Source organism: Pelodiscus sinensis, chromosome 21 (assembly GCF_052426305.1).
Source record: "Pelodiscus sinensis isolate ZL-2025 chromosome 21, ASM5242630v1, whole genome shotgun sequence".
Classification (NCBI taxonomy): Eukaryota; Metazoa; Chordata; order Testudines; family Trionychidae; genus Pelodiscus; species Pelodiscus sinensis.
Genome location: NC_143072.1, coordinates 4,215,679 through 4,234,877, shown reverse-complemented (window position 1 = coordinate 4,234,877; position 19,199 = coordinate 4,215,679). Strand labels below are relative to the sequence as shown.

Genomic DNA, 19,199 nt, shown 5'->3' with positions numbered 1-19,199 from the left:
AGAACAGGCAGCATGCGAAGCACCCTTCCCCCGCCCCCACCCTCCACTCAGGCTCTTAGTCACCAGCGCACGTGGCCCTGGGGGGAAGCTGCCTGAGAACCCTGCTGGACTGCTGGCTGGGAGTCACTCAGGTAGGTCTCCCAACCAGAGCCTGCCTCTGCCCCCCAGCATCGCCCTCCTCCCAATCCGCTGCCCCCCTTCCCCACATAACTCAAACTCTGTGCCCCCCTCCTGAACCCTATGCCCCCTCCCAGACCCTGCACCTTACTCCCCTACCCCAGGCCACAACCCCCTCCTGCCCTAGGTCACAACCCAAACCCCTGCACCCCATGCAGGTCACAGCTGCCTCCTTCACCCAAACTCCCTCCCAGACCCCACACCTCCTCCTGCACCCCAATCCCTTACCCCAAGCTCCCTTCTGCACCCAACCTCCATTCCAAACCCCGGACCTCTTCCTAATGGTGATCACATGGAAGAGTGCGGCCCTCAACCACTTTCCAAATTCGTAGAGTCGTCCCCCCCCCCCCCGCCATCAAAAATTGTTTTCCACTCCTGCCCTAGATGGAAGATGCGCACTGGCCTGGCCAGACACTCCTGCGTGTTTCTCAAGAATTAAATGCATCTTGTGTCCCCTGCTGATGGCCCCTCTCCTCCCTTCATGCGCTCTCCTGTGAAAGTTGTGCTGTTGGCGGGTGGGATGATAGTCCCCTTTGGCCGGACGCAGCGGAGGAACCTTGGCGGTGTTGCCAGTTGCATTCCCCTCAGGGGGCCGTCACATCTCTCTTTTCGTTCTCTCTCCCATTCCTCGTGCTGGCTGGTGTTGCCGGCATCTGCTCCTCCATCTGGCAGTGCCCAGAAGCACGCGGTGGGGAGAGTTGTCTGCAGCTGCAAGCGGAGTCCCTGTTGATTGCCCAGAGGAAGTGCTTTTTAAAAAACAGAGCTGCCAACATGAAATTCCTTGCCAGTTGGCTGTGTCGCTGCCGGGAAAGACTCCTGAGGGGAAATGGGGGGCAACCCACTTGGAACCTAAGAAAAATTGATTTACTGCTTGACCTGAGACTTCCTCAGCCCTGGTACAACGTACAACACTGCTACCGACTGCCTAGTTATTTGCCAGGCCTCCTGGGCAGTGTTGAGAGCCAGCCATCCTGTGCTGTCAGGTTATAACACGTAGGACAAGGCAGTCTGTTTCTTAAGACCACTAAAACCAGACTGAGCCTGGAAACATCTGGTTTTTATTAATGATGGAGCTCCAAGAATCCTGCCCAAGGTAAATATGATGTTCCCCATGGTTCACGTTAGTGTTGTGTGCTGCCTTTCTTAACTAGCCTCTCTCTCCACAGTTGGCCCTCCGTGGCTTTTACTGGAAACATTCCATCTCTCTCTGGTTTTCCACAGGTACCTGAAGAAAATATAAATGGCGTAATCAACGCACTCCAAGTCAGTCAAGCCGAAAAGCATTAGAAATCTTCTGAGCTGGTTGCAGATGCTTTTTTATTCTTCTTCTTTTTCTCACAGTATTTCTTGAAAAATCTGACTCCGGAGAGAGAGATTGAAGTGCCATGAAAAAGAGACTGTGAACTGATGAGCAGAAGCAGCTCCAACAAGCTTTTTTTTCCTACCCCCCTCCCCCCCCGCCCCTAAGTGGGGAGGGCCGGGGGTTGTTCTGATGGCTTCCTGATGTTAGGCTCCAAAGCAAAACGCTCTCCTGCTTTTTTTGGTGAGAAAGGAATTGCACGTAGATGTGCAGGCTCTCCCGGAAATGCAGAGGTATAGACAGATCGCATACACCGTAGCTTTAGGGGGAGCTTCAAAACAACCCCCGAGGGGAAAGGGCTGCTTTTTTTTTTTTTTTTTTAAGCAGAACGCATGGAAAACACAATGGAAAGCAATGTGGAATTAAAAGTGAAAACAGAATGTTGAATCATATTGATCTTTCTGCAAGCACCAGACTGTATAAAATGGTAACAATCCCTTCTGATCTGCATTCAGCTAAGATAGTAAGTGGGTACTCTGTCTGTGCACGGTTCAGGGTGAGGGCATGGAGAATAAGCTGGTTTGTTCCTTCTGCAATTCAGAATTGGCTGCACAGAGAACATTGCAGCCTGGTTCTTTATCAAGGGCTGTCTTCTGCCGACATGTTCGTCGGGGGGCTTCTGTGTCCTGTTGAAGGCATGTGTATTAGCTCCATTTTCCATAGTCCCCCTAACGTCCTCTTACTACGACATTGGGTCCAGGAACCCTTCCAAGCCCAAGGAAGTTTGATTCAATATCATCTCATGCCCCCCCTGCCCTTTTCCCCTATCCTGAGGCTCATAACATGGCTGCCATGAGGCCTACTTGCATAACAAGCCGAATAGAGGCAGGTGATGAAGACTCAAATCCACTCTTTTCCATTTCTGCTGAGCCACTTCCCCTCTCCCGCTGCTGTTCCGCCACATCTCTAGTCACAAGGGTGAGGCAGCTCATGGTCCTGAGTTCCTGGCTTTCTCAAATTAGGACTCTTCACAGAAGCAACATTGGTAGCTCCTGGCTCCCTGGCCTTTCTAGGATTTCCAGATACCTTCACAAAAAATCCCGAACATGGCGGGAAAAATATTGGTTGAGCAAAAAAAAAAAGGGGGGGGGGGGACTAAACTTTTTGAGAAGAAAAAAAAACCAACGGAGACCAAACTTGTTGAGGGGGAAAAGTGGGGGGGCATAATGCCTTTAAATTCCCGCGCTCCCCCTGCCAGACGCAACAGAGGTAACATGTCCCCCGGCCTTCCATCCAAGAAAAACGGAAAATATCGAACGTTTTACATGTCCGGTATTTTCTGATTTATTTATTTTTACCGGACAGAAGTCACAATTAAATCGAACACCTGGCAACCCTAGGCCTTTCGACTGCTACACACGTCCTTTTGTGGGCGGGGCTCTTGATGAACGCGTTGCCATCCTGCAAAACGGTTGGCCAGAGCAGGCGATGTTTTTACCCGTGCTCTTGGGATCCTATTGATTTATGCTGGATAATGTCTTTGGTAGAACATGGCTCTGGTTTGGTGGCAAAGGTAGGTTTCGATCCAGTGGGAGTCTTTTCACTGACTTCAGTGGCTTTAGAGTGGCCCGCAGGGCTTGGACTTTAGAAACAGGATCGAGTCCTACAGAAATGCCCCGACACATAGGGTCATTGGCCTGGCTTCTTATTACCAGTTTTTTTAGAGGAAAGTGATGTTGGTCTTTTACAGACAGCCCTCTGGTCTGCAGTCCCGCCCGGAGCTGCGTACATTTTGACATCCCTGTGCTAAAGAACCAATGAGGCCAATGTTCTTCCGGGCCCCACACATCGTCAGCCTGCCTCCAAACTGGCACGAGTCAGGACGGGGTAAAGCCAAGGTACCCAGCTGATGGGGAACACAGAATGGAGAGGGCAAGCATCACTTACGCGTCTGCAACAGAAGCCCCTGATGTGCGATATGTTGGCAACAAACCCACACTCTGATGAGACACAGGCCTTGTCAATGCTGACCCCTGCTGTCGATCTAATCTCTGTGGCTTTAGCTATGCAAGTCGACGTACTTACCGTGGCATCTTCTGTGCGGTGAGGTTGGCCAGGGCTGCCCTTCCATCGACTCTGGTGGTTCTTCTCATCATGAAGGAGTACCAGAGTTGACGGGAGAGCACTCAAAGATTGATTTATCGCATCTAAGCAGACACAATAAATGGATGGCCAGTGGATCGATCGCCACAGAGTGGATCCACCGCATAGTGGAAACAAGCCCATAGAAATGGCAGAGATTGGGACTGTGAGGAGGAAGGCTGCATTCAAAGAACCCTTGTTTTATAGTTGGGAAACTGAATTTCTCTTGCCATCTTTTGGCCTGTTTTACCTCTTCTCCCCCCACCCTCTTTCCTTAATTAAAAAATTGTACATCCTGTAACTTTAGTGAGGATTTACAATCCCCTAGAACTTTAGAGAGAACCATTAACACCCCCTGCATCTTACGGATTTTCTCTAGGCTTTGGCTTCATTCTGTTAAATGCTGTTAAACAGGCAGCTGCTACCAACGAGTACATGTGACAGTCATACGTGTGTGTGTAATTATTCGCTACCTACATAGATACACACATGCTACTTCCTGTATTATTCAGATTACTCAAGGATTGTGACGGACTGGGTATTAAGGATTCATTATCTGGTTTATCCGAAAGCTCACTCTAGCCCTGATGTTGCAATGCCCACAAAATTAATGGAGGATTCTTTGGGAGATTTTTTTAAATCAGCCAGTCACCCAGTTGATGGAACTCAAGCGTCTTTCGGCAATAACATGGATCTCTTTCCTTTTTAGACCTTAATTCAGTCCACCCTCTCTACGTGGTTAAACCCTTCTCTTTGAACACCTGCTGATGTTCCAGTGACCTCAGCATATGCTCAAGGTTAAGCACGTTCTTCAGGGCTTCACTGAATAGGGGCCTTAAAAAGAACCTTTTGGTTTCCCTTTAGGTGGCTTTCCAACCACTCCCTGGAGAACTAGAGGAACTGCAGACTTTGGGGGTGAATGCTAATTACAGACACAGCACCCTGTGTCTCTGGATATTTGCTTATAAAGCTCCTTTCCTCATGCTCTTTGGCAGCACATATGCAGACTCAGGCTCAGGCTGTACAATGTGATTTTTAAAAACATCCCTCCTACGGTTTTTAAAACTGTGATGCTCCTGAGAGCCTTTCTGTCAAGCCACGGTCTCCTGAAGTCTGGCTGAGTTGTGAGAAGGTTTATGGGGGTTGGTTTGGTCATTTTTCAGTGTGTAGGTGTTTTCATCCATTGGAACAGTGACTGTGTCCCTTTGGGGCGCTATGGATTTATTTAGCCATGCACAGATGTCTTGCCTGCTAGAAGAGATCACAACTACCATGTACTGCTTCCCATTTCAGTTCTTTAAGCAGCAGAGCTGCAGATAGTTTTGCAATGTTGTGGGGTTCGACAATTTTGCTTATCAAGATTAGTACCTATTGGAAAACGATTATTAATCAGTTGACACTCTGGAGAGCCATTCCATTTGTTATTCTCACCGAGTGATGCTTCTTCCTAAGGGCGAAGACATTTATATGAAGGGATTACTTGAACCGAGCAGCAGCTTTACTGCCTTAACTGAAAGAGAAAAACAATGATCTTGTTTTGATTGTGATTTACACTGTTCCCTCAGGCTATTTTAGATGACAGTTGTGTTGTTTGTTTTTTCAGGGAGCGGGGCCTTAAGTTTATGAGATTAGCAGATGTCTCTGGGGTGCTTTAAAACTCTCTTCCCCTGCCAGGTTGATACCCTGTCCTAGAAGTGCTAGCCTGGAAAAGTCAGGAGGTGTGTGATGAAATTAAGTGATGCAGTATCTCTAAAGTTACATGGGGATTGGCTGTTTTTAACCCTCTTTTTGTCTTCGTGACCCCCGAAAGCCTGGATTGTTTTGTACAACTGGGTCTGGATCATTTGACATGGTAGTAAAGTGCAATAGACAAAGTTGCACGATAACAATAAGAACTGAGCTGTCATTTCCAGCTTGGGAAATCGTAACTGATCAAGCTAATATGCTAAATGGAGCCATGGAGCCAGGGGGGCCAAGGCGCAGCACAGGTTTGCTGCTGGCAGAGTCTATATCCAGATGGGATCTTACTCAAAGCAGGTAGCAAGTCTGCTGCCACTACAACTGTGCTGCTCTTTGTAGCGTGCTAGCGTGAGCAGAGCTAATGTGGGTATGTCAAGTCACGCTGGGACTGACACTTCCAGTGCCAGCGTAGATGTACACAAAGAAACGAGCGAAACAATCAGGCATGGTGCCAGGATGGGGCCTTGAACAACCTAGAACTAGTTCAAGACGGGAATGGGATCTTCGTGGCTTTAGCGTATCTTTGTAATTGGCATGAACCGAAACCTCCGACTTGGGGAGAGTTCAGATCCATCTCTAGTTGGTACAAGGGCTGTGTTGTGCTTGTATGGTGCAGCAGCCGCTAACTCTGCAAGCAACACTTGCTCAGTGGGGTGAGGCGGGTGGGGGGGAGTCTCCTAAAACAGTGGTTCCCAACCTGTGGGCCACAGACCCCTGGTGGTCCACAACAGTACTGCAGGAGGTCCGTGGAAAGTGTTAAAATAAGGATTGGGCCCATTCAGGTGGGCACAATCCTTATTTTCTTTTTCTGTCCTTACTTTTCTTTTCCTTTTTTTTCCCTCCGCCACAGAGCAAAGAGGGGGTCCATGAAATTTTAATGGATTGAGAAGGGGTCCATATGCTCGAAAAGGTGGGGAACCACAGTCCTCAAACAATATGTCAGAACCCTTCCTGGAACTAGTCCTTTTACCACCTGAGGAAACCCAAGGGTATGTCTAGACTACAGAGTTTTGTCGACAAAAGTGGACTTTTGTTGACAAAACTATACCTTTTGTTGACATAACGTTGACAGAACTCGGCAGTTTTGTCAACAGTGGTAAACCTCATTCTACGAGGAATAACGCCTTTTGTCGACAGAGTTCTGTCAACAGAAAGTGTTATTGCATCTACACTGCCCTTTGCGTCTCCACTTTCATGTCAACAAAGAGGCTTGCTTTATCAACAGAACAAGTCTAGACACTCTTTGTAGACAGAAGCTTTGTCAACAGTATCTGTCGACAAAGCCTCTGTCGACAAAAACCTGTAGTCTAGACATATCCCAAGTGGCTGGACCTTCCTCTCGATGCTGATCCCAATGACACAGCTTACTCCAGGGCTGTGAGCCGAGGGGCAGCCCCCTTGTCCGCCCAGATCTCCCCTGCATGGAAATCCAAGCTGCTCAGCTATGCTCCAGATGAGTGGGATCGTACAGTGGGGGAAGGAAAGGAATCCTTTCCTAGGATGCGGTCAGGAGCGCTGCAACCATTTGGTCTCACTGCCACTCTGCTGAGTTTGGCACCTGGTTTTGTGCAAAAAATATAGATATGTGTAAGCCTTGCAACAGTTGGGTCTCTGTAAGGATGGGTCTCTGTAAGAACTGCACCCTTCCTCGAACATTACATATGTGAGGGAAGAGCGGCAAAAAAGCATGTGAGAGGTATTCTGTATTTCTTCAGGCATCCTGCAAAAATAAAACCACGAGTCTGCCTTTAACTTGCCAGAGCTGAACCTAACTAGGCGAGGGTCTCGCTGACCCTTTGGGAGAGTTTTATTCAGCTATGGTTGCTGATCCAGTTGGGTGTTTGAAACTTACGTTAATGACATAGAATCCTCTTCATTTTCTCCCTTCCTGCCCATTTTCTGCCCTTCCGCATCATAGATAGATTCGTGGAGGTTAGGTCCATCAATGGCTATTAGCTAGGATGGGTAGGAATGGTGTCCCTAGCCTCTGTTTCTCTGGAAGTGGGTGATAGAGGAGGAATCGTGAGGATTACCTGTTGTGTTCCCTCCCTCTGGAGCATCGAGTATTGGCCACTGTAGGATACTGGGCTAGATGGACATTTGGTCTGACCCGGTATGGCCATTCTTATGTTCTTAACATTCAGCAACCACCAAAATGTTGATGTGCCTCTAACGGGAGGCAGGGGCAAAGTAGTTCTCAGTCTTTGTTGTTTCCGAGGCCTTTGTTTACTTAGAAATATAAACCTCTGCTGTGTATTACAATGAAGCAATGACGAGTTTTTCTCTTTTTCCATTGGGTTTCAGTTGCAAATTCCTTTTTGCTGTGCAAGTGTGCGAGTGCATGTGTGTACGGTCATAAAATGTAACGTGTTTATAGAGAAATACTAGTATGTATCTATTGTACACATATATATATAAATACCTGTGTTTTCTGTTTCTATAGCTATATAGTGTACATAGTATATATACTTGAGCAATATAGGTTAATATATACTGTGTGAATGTATGTGTGTATATTCTAGGCACACGCTTAGCGTGTGTATTTGTAAGAAATACTGTATACACACATATATTTGCCATATATTTTTAATTCAAGTATATAGGCAATATAAATATTTAGATATGCTGTCTGGATTTCTCAAACATTTTTTTAAAAGGAGCAGCAGCAAGCTTTTTCACTTGTCGCCAGTAGGCAGAGACCTTTAAAAATGTTCGGAGCAAAGTATCTAGAGGCTGATCTTTTTTTGTCAGTTACAGAAACACACTTTTCCTTTCCGCTTGGCTACCTTGGATAGAAAGCTTTCTGGAAAAGATTGTGGGGTTTGGTTTGTTGTTTTAATCGCTGCACTGAATTGCTTTACTGAGTGAATAATGAAAGTTCTGTTTCAGAAAGCCCGTTCAAACCCCAGAGTCCATTTTGGCATAGAATAGGGTATTCACCCATTTGTTGTTTTGTGAACAAGTGCAGAACTTCTGGAGTTCAGAAGCAATTTTTGTTCAACACAACCGAGCAGCTTTCTAACTTCAGCCTGTAGGAGGAGCACATTCTGGAAGCTGTGAATGAAAACTTGTGAAAAAAGCTGCTGTCTTTTGAGCCCGTGTTGGCTAAAAGCAGCTCAGTCAATGTGGAATTCTGATAGCTCTCTCTAGGCTAGGGCACAGATGTGTTTTTTTGGTGGGCTTGGGATATTTTAGCTGGATTTTATCATAGACAATTTTGGGGCGATCTGGCTGTTGATGATTTAATGGTAAAACGAGCTGCTGCTCATGCAGATGTTGCTATTTATTAAAAAGCCTTAGTATTTATTGCCCTGCTTGAAGGTTTAGCTCAACACATAATTTTATAACGTCAAATTAGGGGGAAAAGGTTTTTTTTAAAAATAAGAATGGAAAATCTTGACATGGTATTTGAAAGTCGGTTATTCTTGCATCTCATATTCAGAATCCCCTGACGCCTGAAGTGGTGTTTGTAAGAATTCAGATGAGAAAGGTACTTTACCAAAAACAACTAGTAACTTTGTTTTCTTGTTTCTGTAAGCAGATCCTTTCTAAACCACTTCAAACTACTCACTCTTGTGTGCTCAATAAGTACATAATTGGATATCCTTTAGAGATTTGGATAACTTCCTTTTTGCAACCCTTAAGAAACAGGCGATGCATCTGAGGAAGTGGGTTTTACCCACGAAAGCTAATGCCCACAGAAATGGTGCCACAGAACTCCTAGTTGTTTTAATTCAAGATGTTGGCTTTCTCCATTCTCCCATGACGTACTGGCAGTTTTCGCTCCTAAAGAAGTAGGTGGCATTGCAGAGGCAGATCTTCTGCTGCTGTTAATTGATAGCGCCCCATGGACTTCAGTGTGCACGTGGCCACTTAACACCAGCTTTGGGCCTGACCTGAGATGCCAAGTCCTATGGGAATCCTCACTTCAGTCCCGAGCCCTGGCCTCACAAGAAAAATCACAAGTGACTGCAACTGCTGGTATTGATTGGGCCCTTCTAGTTATGGAGTGAAGGGCCCAATCCTGATCGCACAATTGCCGGTGCGATCAGGATTGGGCCCTTCACTCCATAACCAGAAGGACAGCATGTTCTGGATGGTGTTAGGTCAGGCAGTGGGGAAGAGGGTGGGTGAGAAGTGATGGCAAGGTTTTGTTTCTGACTCTGCAAGGCATCTGGGCATCAGCGTTTTGCTTCCGTCTCTGCAGGGCAAGGGAGGGCTCCTGACATCAGGACGCGAGGCATGATTGTGGAGCAAGCGTGGAAGGTTCATCCCTGTTGTGAGACTCAAGAGTGTGCAACAAGGAAAGGTCAGGGAGATTGCCATGGCTCCTTCCCCACTCTGGCACAATAAACGCAGAAGTGGGGCCAGCAAAAGTACCCCCAAAACCTTATCTACCAGGCTTTGGTATAAAGCTTCCCCCCAAAATCTTAACAGCCCACATTTTGGGAATAAAATGCCGCTGCCACCACCCAAATATTAATAAAGCAACAAGGGAGAGACTACTTGGGAAATCTCACCCCTAAAGTACAAACTAGGACACAAAAATTATCCAATACCAAGTTTATAAAAAGACAAGAGAAAGAACTTTAATTATCACCACAATATTCCTGTTACAAGCAGAATGACTAGATGGAACAGTAACAAAATAATATACTCATGGAGGAGAAATTTACCATGGGCCAGGAACTTATTTACAAAGGAGAGCAAAACCCATTTTTAAATGCACAGACCTGATCCCATCTCCCAAACCATAAAACAATAAAACCTAACGGAGTTATCTAAACTTTATCCTACTTACAGACTCTGAAGAGCATTTTCTTAGAGGGAGACATCCTGTCCCCTTCAATAGCTGGAGAGAAACTACTCCAGAGACAAAGGAGAGAAAAACCCAAAAATTCCTTTGTTCCAGTTTGAAATTCCTACCTGCATTCCTATTGGCTGCCTGCCACCTGATTTAGGTAAGGGACATAATTAACCCCTTAGTCCCCAGGGTGCAGGCTAACCCTCATGATCGTGACAGAGATGCAAAGCGGAACAACGCAAATGAAGTAATTTTGTTGTTATTCATCTTGCAGAAAGAACAGATGTGTCTTTGGTTTAGTCATGAATCCGAAATGAATTTCATTTTTTTTTAAGACAACCATTTTTTTCCTGGCCCCCGTTAGAATGATGTAGCTTTGTCTCTCAGAGCCAGCCTCAGAGCGAGAGAATGGGCCCACTAAACGTGGAAATTTTCAGTAAATCCTTTGAATGCAGCAACCTCTTTTCTAAGAAAAACTTCGAAGGCTTTCCTTGCCGACCGATCCGTGTCTTGACTCCCGCGTTGTGCTGACGATCAGCTGAGCTGGCACAGTGCGGTGGCCATTTTTCTTTTAATGAAGCGGGCGATATTTAAATTCCTGCTTCATTGACTATGTTGGGTAGTCTAATTTACATGCCTCTGCCGGCAGAGGCATGTAGTCTAGACATACCCAATGAGAAAATATGAATGTCTGGTATTTTCTAAATAAGATGTAATGTAGATTGTGATGTAATGTCAAGTGTGTCTGGTATTTTTGTTGAAACCATCTGACAACCCTACGGGTTGTCAACTGCCAGGTTTCTGCCATCAGATTGTGCACTGCTGACCTTTGCAGCTTGGGTTCATGGAGCCATTTTGCCATGAAAAACTGGACCCAATTCACCCTTGGCATGGCTCTGATGATGTTAGTGTCCTGGGAGCTTTGTTTTCTGGCATGCCTGCGAAGCAGTAAAGAGTGATTTGTAGGCACCGCCCTTCCCAGAATGCAATGGTTCTGGTTTTAATCCCAAAACGGAAGGCCACTCAGACCACGCTGGGCCCGGTGCCTCCAGAGGCTGTGGTAACCTTGTTAAAGACTAGGGTCAGATGTCCTCTTCTCCTTTTTAGGCAGGTTAGGCTGATCTTGGCAAAGCATAAGTATCGCTCTTACTGGGGCAAAATTTGAGTATCAGTTCTCTGCTACCTTGGGCCATCCACACCCACCACAACTGAGATCACAAACACAGTATTAAATGCAAGAATTGGTGTCAGGACAGTTCTCCTTGGCAGTAGCCATATGATCCCTCTATTTAAGAGCTGATACCTCTCAACCTGCAGTATTTCAGCTCTCCTAGACTGCTCGGAGTCTTTTTTTCTTAAAGACCTAGCTACTGGAGTCATGGGAATACATGAGAATCTCAGCTTTCCTTTTGTAAATAAGTTTCTACCCGTCCACCTTGTGAGGGTGATCTGAATCCAAACTGAGAGCTCTGTAACCAGAGGGCAAAGAGAAAGAAACCTAACTGTTGTCATTTAATAAAATCCCAATTCATGATTTTTGAATGCTTTAGGTTGGTAAGTCTGCTAACATCAAAAACCTTATGTAAAAAGCTGGTGCCTCCGTTTATCTCTGGACAAGCAGAGAGCTTTACCCTTCAGCAAGACGAGGATGTGTGGTGGGAGAGAGCGGGATCTTTTAAGCATAACACATTGTCTTGAGCGCACACGGATGTGCTAGGGCTGTTCTGGACAGTTACTTGATTAACTTGCAGCAATACACATAGATAGTCTATTTAGCTAGTCTCGTATTGAAGAAATAATTGAATTTTGAATGTCTCCTTTCTGCCAGTGTTTTACTTTTGTTGTGTTTGTGCGTGTGCGGTGCCGTGTCACAAAGGCTGAGGTGAAATCCAGTCAGTCAGTATTCAGGAACAGCGTGGGGCCAGATGTTTTTGCTTATAGGTTAAGTTTATTCCCCCCCCCCCCAAAAAAAACAGTTCTGCAGTAGAAGCTTCCAGTTTTTCCTTTGTACGTTAAGAACTGGTAGTGTCTGCTTTGAAATCTCGGCTTTACTTCTGTGGTGCATTTCATTACTTCTCCTTCCTCGTTATCATCACCCCGACGTCTCTCCATGGCTGCTTGTTCTCACAGCGGCAGGTTTTGATGACTAAACAGTGTTCTGTCTGAGCTGCATTGGGCTGCAGGCCTCAGCGACGCAATTAAAACTGCGGCGGGGGGGGCAGAATTCTCCCCAAGGTCCAAATTATCATTTTCACCAAAGTCGACTTGCGCCATCCTGGCAGTGCCAAGGGAAATTCAAGTGGGCGCAGACTATGTTCACCCCCCACGTAAAAGCCCTTTAGCCCTGCCAGGGCAATGTCAAATGTGGCCTTTATATCAACGAAAATGAGACCTTTCCTCCCCCGCCGCGTCAGCTCTTCACTGCTCCCCCTTCCTCTGGATTTTTATTTGCTCCGACTTTGTAAATGTGCAGATTAGCCTAGGCCAGGGGTTTCCAACCTGTGGTCCGCAGACTCCTGGTGGTCTGCAGAAAGTTTTTAAAAGTAAGGATCGGGCCCACTGGGGTCGGCCCTATCCTTATGTTTCTCTTCCTTTTCGTGTCTCTGCCCTCCTCCCGGAGGATGTGTGGCTGCTGTGGGAGAGGCATGCGCGGCAAGCACTTTCCCCTCACTCCCTTAGCATCCAGGGAACCGGATCAAAAGCGTCCCGGGGTGTACGGCTGCTGTCCCTCCCACCCCCACACACGCGCACACACTCCCGAAATTCCGCCCTTGCCCCCTACCCTCCTGAAGTTCCACCCTTGAGGTGCTGGGAGCTCGCTCTGTGGCTGGGCAGGGGACAGAGGGGGTCAGGAGCTGAGGAAGCCGTGCGGGTGAACAGCAGCCAATGGGACCTGAGAAGCTCCGTGCCCTGCGGTCTGCATGTCCCTCGGCCCACGCTGACGCTGACAAGTCCCCTGGGGTCGGTCACTTTGCACCTTCTTTCTTTTTTTCTTTTTTGAATAAGTCACCCCGCTCTAACGGTTGAAAAGCAATTAGAGCGGCGGGAAGGGTCTAGTTGGGCTGCCTGCAAAAACGGATCCTTTGGGGGGGGCCGTGAAATGTTAATAGATTGAAAAGGGGCCCGTCTGCTCAAAAAGGTTGGGAGCCACTGGCCTAGGAGGTGGGGGTGAGAAAGCTGCGGCTGGTTTCGAGGGGGGGGCTGTTTTAAAACTCCTCTGGGGAGGATAAGAATGCCCATTTTTCCCAGTGGTGTTGATGGCTTCTCGGAGTGCAGTTCTCGAAATGTTTCCCTGTGCAAAGGCAATCCTCATTGGCCAGCTGCTTTCTAGAGCCCTGCGCGGGTACAGAATTTGTATCCGCATCCGTATCCACGAAACTGAGCCATGGCTATTCGCCCCCACAGATGCAGATACCCAAGCAGCTAGCCACAGATGTGCAGGCTCTACACATTTCTTCTAGGCAGGGGTATACCTGCTGCTAATATTAATAACAATATAGGGGACTGCTCCTGTCAGATGCAGGAGCCGTGACCTTAGGTCTGCAGTCCGAGAGCAGAATATCACTGCCTCTCCTCCACTTCGGAAAGCCGTCGCAAAATTCCCATTGATTTCAATGGGACACTAAGCCGTCTGTGCCGCTGACCGTCTTTCTTCAGTCTGACCCTCTGTGCATTACCTGTGGTAACTGGTATTCACAGCAGTCACGAGAGTCAGTGTTGCAATGTCTAACTGATTCTTCAGCCTGAGTCTTATCTTTCAAAGGGATTTAGGCACATAGTTGACAGGCAATGTGATTTTTGGCTCCCATGTCCTCTCATGTAGCCCTTGAGCCCACAATGTAATAGCAGTGTTCCCATGGGAGTGACTGGTCCATGCCTGTCCAGCATTCTCTAACATTACCTTTAGGGTTGCCAGATATTTTCACAAAAAATCCCAAACATGGCAGGAAAAAAATTGGTTGAGCAAAAAAAAAAAACGACACTGCACCTTTAAAAAATCTCCTCGCTTCCCCCACCAGACACATTTTACATGTCCGGTATTTTCTGTTTTTCTTTACTGGACAGGGGCCAGAAATACTGGGATATCCAGGTGAAAACCAGACACCTGGCAACCCTAGGTCATGTGTTTAACACACCAGCTCTCAGCACCAGATCCTGTGAGCCCTTAGTCACATGTGTATTTAACCTTGTTGGCTCCAGTAGGACTATGAAGGGCCAGGCCCGAGTTCCTTGGTATTCCCAGGCCTGGTAGTTGGGATTTTGAATGGGGGCGGAAGGGACTGAAATCCTGTTTCTGGGTCTTGGGAAAGACACACGCAAGTGGGGCTTTGTGGAGCAAGCGGTGTCAGACCTTCCCAATAGCTTGGTTGGCATCAGCGTTACTTTGCTTCAGAAAGCTTGACCCTAGACGTCACCTTGAGAACGTTCGTTTGGATGGGCTGTTTTAATAGCCTGGCCATGCCTGGTCTTAGCGGAGCATGTTGGGACCAACTCCAGTGTGACGCCTGAGAGAACCTCCTTTGCAGCCAGCGCGTACCCCAGTGTAAACTCTGCTGCAGTTAGCAGAGTTACTCCGGATTTACACGAGTGTCACTCACATCAGAATCTGGCCCTTTCCCTAGGCCACTTTGCTGCTAACAGCCATTTTATTAGTGATGAGTTCCTTGAACAGGGCAGGGTGGCCCTTTTTCTGTAATTAAAAAAATCCAACTTTGGTGCCAGGGGGCAGGATGTACAGATCACACCAAGGAGGCTGTTATGTGGCTCAGGTTCTCTGGCAAATAAAGAGATTAGAAAAATTCTCACACCTATGCTTTGCTGACCCGAGGGCCTATGGCCAGTCACTCTTCCTCCCTTTTGCTCCATTCAGCCCAGTTGGAAAACTGGAGTAAACACCATTGAAGTCTCCAGAGACTCCTTGAACACCTTGCATTTGAGCTGAACTTTCCTCTGTAACTTAGTCGTCAGTATGATACGGTCAAGCCCCCAAAGGCTCCTGAATCTTAAAGGCTCCTGCTGCTGAAAGCAAAATTGTTGCTGGTATCTGACAGTGAGGGGTTGGGGACTGGGGGTGGGAAAAGAAACATTTAGTGACCTGGCCTTGTTTAGTTTTTTGCTGGTGTCATGCAGAAATGGGAACTGACAAAGCTGTTCCTTGATTAGGGTAAATGATGTCATGGAGGCTTTTCTTAAAATGCTACTGCACGCAGCTAACTTGGAGGGCAGTTCACCCCTATGCAGGGAGCTGGTGCAACGCCTGCGTTCAATCCTGCACAGACCGACGCACATACACACGGTGAATCGCTCGGCAGGGCTGCTTGCCCCGGTAGATTACGCACATGTGTCAGTCCTGGCTGGATTGAGGCAGAATGGCCTTGGTCAGACTGAAATGGCTGATAGCTCTTGTGCCAGGTCTCTGCCTGGAGGTGAATTTCACACCGTCCCATTGCAACGGGAGCAAAGCGCGGCGCTGGAAAGATGGATGGTTTTGCTTTACACAGAGAGTGCACATGCTTATTTTCCTTGCTGGTCTTTTGCTGAAACTCGAGATTTATTGTACTGTATGGAAAAGAAAAAAAAAAACCTAATGTTCCAAAACAAATGACAGTATATTTTGTACTTTGTAAAAGTGTTAATTAAAATGGAAAAAAAAGTGAAACATACGCTGTCTGCTTTTGTACTGATCGAACTGATTAAAATAAAGCAGAGCTTGGCATTGTCTTTGTAAGATGTAGCTCTCTTTTGTGAAGCCTTTCCAAAAAGGCAACAAACGCCGGGAAAGAAAAGTCTGTACTAGCTCTTATCCCAGTACCCAGCTGCTCACATCAAATGGTAATTAGGCGGCTAAGATCCTGAGCAACCTGTTGGCCCTTGAAATGACACCCAAGACCCATTGAATTATAATGGGCCTCTAAGCAGTTGCTAGAGCCTGCTCAGAGAGAGCCAATGGTAAGATCAGGGTTTGGGCGGTAGCAGACACTGGAAGGCCATTGGCCAAATCCATCCCTGATAGGTGGTGCTGGAACACTGCTCAACACCTGGACAGGGCGGTTCCGGACTGAAATCAAGCCCTCCATCAGGCCTTGGGCTAATACCCATGTGTGCACAGAGGGATCATAGAATCCTAGGGTTGGAAGAGACCTCAGGAGTCATCAGGTCCAGCCCCCTGCCCAAGGCAGGACCAAACCAACTAAATCATCCCAGCCAGGGCTTTGTCAGCCAAGACTTAAAAACCTCTAGGGATGAAGATTCCACCACCTCCCTAGGGAACCCATCCCAGGGCTTCACCACCCTCCTAGGGAAATTGTTTTTCCTAATATCCAACCTAGACCTCCCCACTGTAATTTGAGACCATTGCTCCTTGTTCTGTCATCCGTCACTACTATGAACAGCCTCTCTCCATCCTCTTTGGAACCTCCCTTCAGGAAGCTGAAGGCTGCTATCAAATCCCCCCTCGCTCTTCTCTTCTGCAGATGAAATAAGCCCAAATCCCTCAGTCTCCTCATAGGTCATGTGCTCCAGCCCCCTAATCCTTTTGGATCCCTCCGCTGGCCCTATCTCCAATGCATCCACATCCTTTCTATAGTGGGGAGCCCTGAACTGGACACAATACTCCAGATGTGGCCTCACCAGAGCCAAATAAAGGGGAATAATCGCTTCTCTGGATCTGCTGGCAATGCTCCTCCTAATACACCCTAATATGCCATTCGCCTTCTTGGCTACAAGGGCACACTGTTGACTCATATCCAGCTTCTCATCCACTGGAATCCCCAGGTCCTTTTCTGCCGATTGCTACTTAGCCAGTTGGTCCCCAGCCTGTAACAATGCTTGGGATTCTTCCGTCCCAAATACAGGACTCTGCACTTGTCCTTGTTGACCTCATCAGGTTACCTGGATGCCGATATTCTCACTAATGCCATCCTACAGGTGCGCCGGTGAGGCTGGGCCCCTTCAGCATTTCTACAGGGGCCGTTGCACTGTTTGAAAGAAGGTGCCAGTAAGCCTGACACCGTTCTCGGGGAGCAGGGGGAAAGGCAGAAATATCTCCATCTATTGCACTGTACAAGTGACAATAGCCAGCGCCCTGCAAATCAGCAGATGCCCGCTTTTTAGCCATGGGTATCCACGTCTGAGAATATGGATGCAGATATCCGCAGCTCATTTTTGCAGGTGTGGATACAAATTTTGTATCTAGAATCCTGCACATTTTCGGCTTTCTGTTGGGTATCTACGGATGCGAATATCTGGGGCTGGTTTTTGCAGACACAGCTGCAGATACGATATCAACGCAGGGCTTTCGCGGTGGCACCTTTTGGACCATTGTGATGTCACACAGCAGTGCTTGTTAGTAAGTGCTGGCAAACATTCCAGCAGGTCTCTTCCAAGCAGCGGGAGCCAGCAGGGCTATCCCCGGAACGTGTTCCTCATGTGGATGCAGCTACGCAGACTCGGTTGCTCTTGCTGTTGGTACAGTAAAGCCACCCCGCTATGAGTGAACAAGCTACACTGGCATTTTTGTCAGTACCGCTGCCTGAACACTAGAGGCTTCAGCTGGGTCAGGCAGGGTTCACACCTCTTCACGCCTGGCCGACATAACTATGCTGGCAGAATTCACTAGTGTAGACCCTGCCCTAAGTGATTTAGGAGCCAAAAAAAATCCCATTTTTCAAGACCTTGACAATAATCCAAGTCTCACTGATTTTTCCATGAGATTTACACTCTGACGACACTGCTGAAAATTGGACTTAGGACCTTCAACTTTTTCCTCACCCCCATACTTTCAAGCCGACGCAGATGGGTGTGAACGTGGATATATTTGAGAATACAATACACATTTGTATATGCACATGCACATTTTCACTGCCTTTGGCACCAGTTAACCATTTGCTGCAGGTGGGTCGTTGCTCCTAAGGCCAGATTTTGCCTTTTGGCTATGTCTATACTGGCATGATTTTCCGAAAATGCTTTTAACGGAAAAGTTTTCCATAAAAAGCATTTTCGGAAAAGCACGTCTAGATTGGCAGGATGCTTTTCCGCAAAAGCTCTTCTTGCGGAAAAGCGTATGGGCCAATCTAGACGCAGTTTTCTGCAAAAAAACCCCGATGGCCATTTTCGTGATCGGGGCTTTTTTGTGGAAAACAGTACTGTGCTGTCTACACTGGCCCTTTTGCATAAAAGTCTTTCGGAAAAAGACTTTTGCCCAAACGGGAGCAGCATAGTATTTCCGGAAAAGCACTGACAATCTTACATGAGATCGTCAGTGCTTTTCTGGAAATTCAAGTGGCCAGTGTAGACAGCTGGCAAGTTTTTCTGCAAAAACAGATGATTTTGCGGAAAAACTTGCCAGTCTAGACACAGCCTTTGTGTGTGACTGGTTTGCAGATGTCTGTGCAACAGTTGTGCAAGCTACTCGATCTGCTACTGTCTTTCATGTCATCATGAGCATATTTGGATACCCTGACCATACCTGATCCTTTTTCCTCAATGTGTGCTCAGCATTTATAGGAATGGCCATACTGGGTCAGCTCAAAGGTTCATCTAGCCCAGTATCCTGTCTGCCGACAGTGGTCAATGCCAGATGCCCCAGAGGGAGAGAACACATCAGGTAATCCTCACAGGATCCCTCCCCTGTCATCTACTTCCAGACAGAGGCTAGAGACACCATTCCTACCCAGCCTGGCTAATAGATTCATGGAGGTTAGGTCCATCAATGACTAACTCTTTTCTGAACCCTGTTATAGCTCGGCCACTTGGTATTAGTGACCATAATATAATTAAATTTAACATCCCAGTAGCAGGGAAAACAAAAGAGCAGCCCAACACTGTGGCATTTAATTTCATAAAAAAGCACTACACAAAAAATGCGGGGATTAGTTAAACAGAGATGAAAAGGTACAGGGCCAAAAGGAAATCCTGCAAGCTGCATGGAAGCTTTTTGAAGACACCATAATAGAGGCTCAACTTAAAGGCATAACTCAAATTAAAAAACAAAAAAAAGTGCTACCATGGCACCCCAGCACAATAAAAGACGCTGTG

At 47.1% G+C, this 19,199-nt stretch overlaps 1 protein-coding gene across 5 annotated transcripts in view; it reads left to right on the top strand.

Annotated features, from left to right (window-relative positions):
- CASTOR2 (cytosolic arginine sensor for mTORC1 subunit 2) overlaps window positions 1-19,199 on the top strand; it is a 243,787-nt gene that overhangs the window by 184,745 nt on the left and 39,843 nt on the right. The window contains exon 9 of one of the 5 annotated variants that reach the window (XM_006136051.5): window positions 1,399-15,884. The exons of the other annotated variants lie outside the window; for them this stretch is intronic. Coding sequence (XP_006136113.1) covers window positions 1,399-1,464 — 66 coding nt within the window. The 3' untranslated portion in view covers window positions 1,465-15,884. Of the gene's footprint in view, window positions 1-1,398; window positions 15,885-19,199 lie in introns of those variants that run through there. 5 annotated transcript variants of the gene reach the window in all.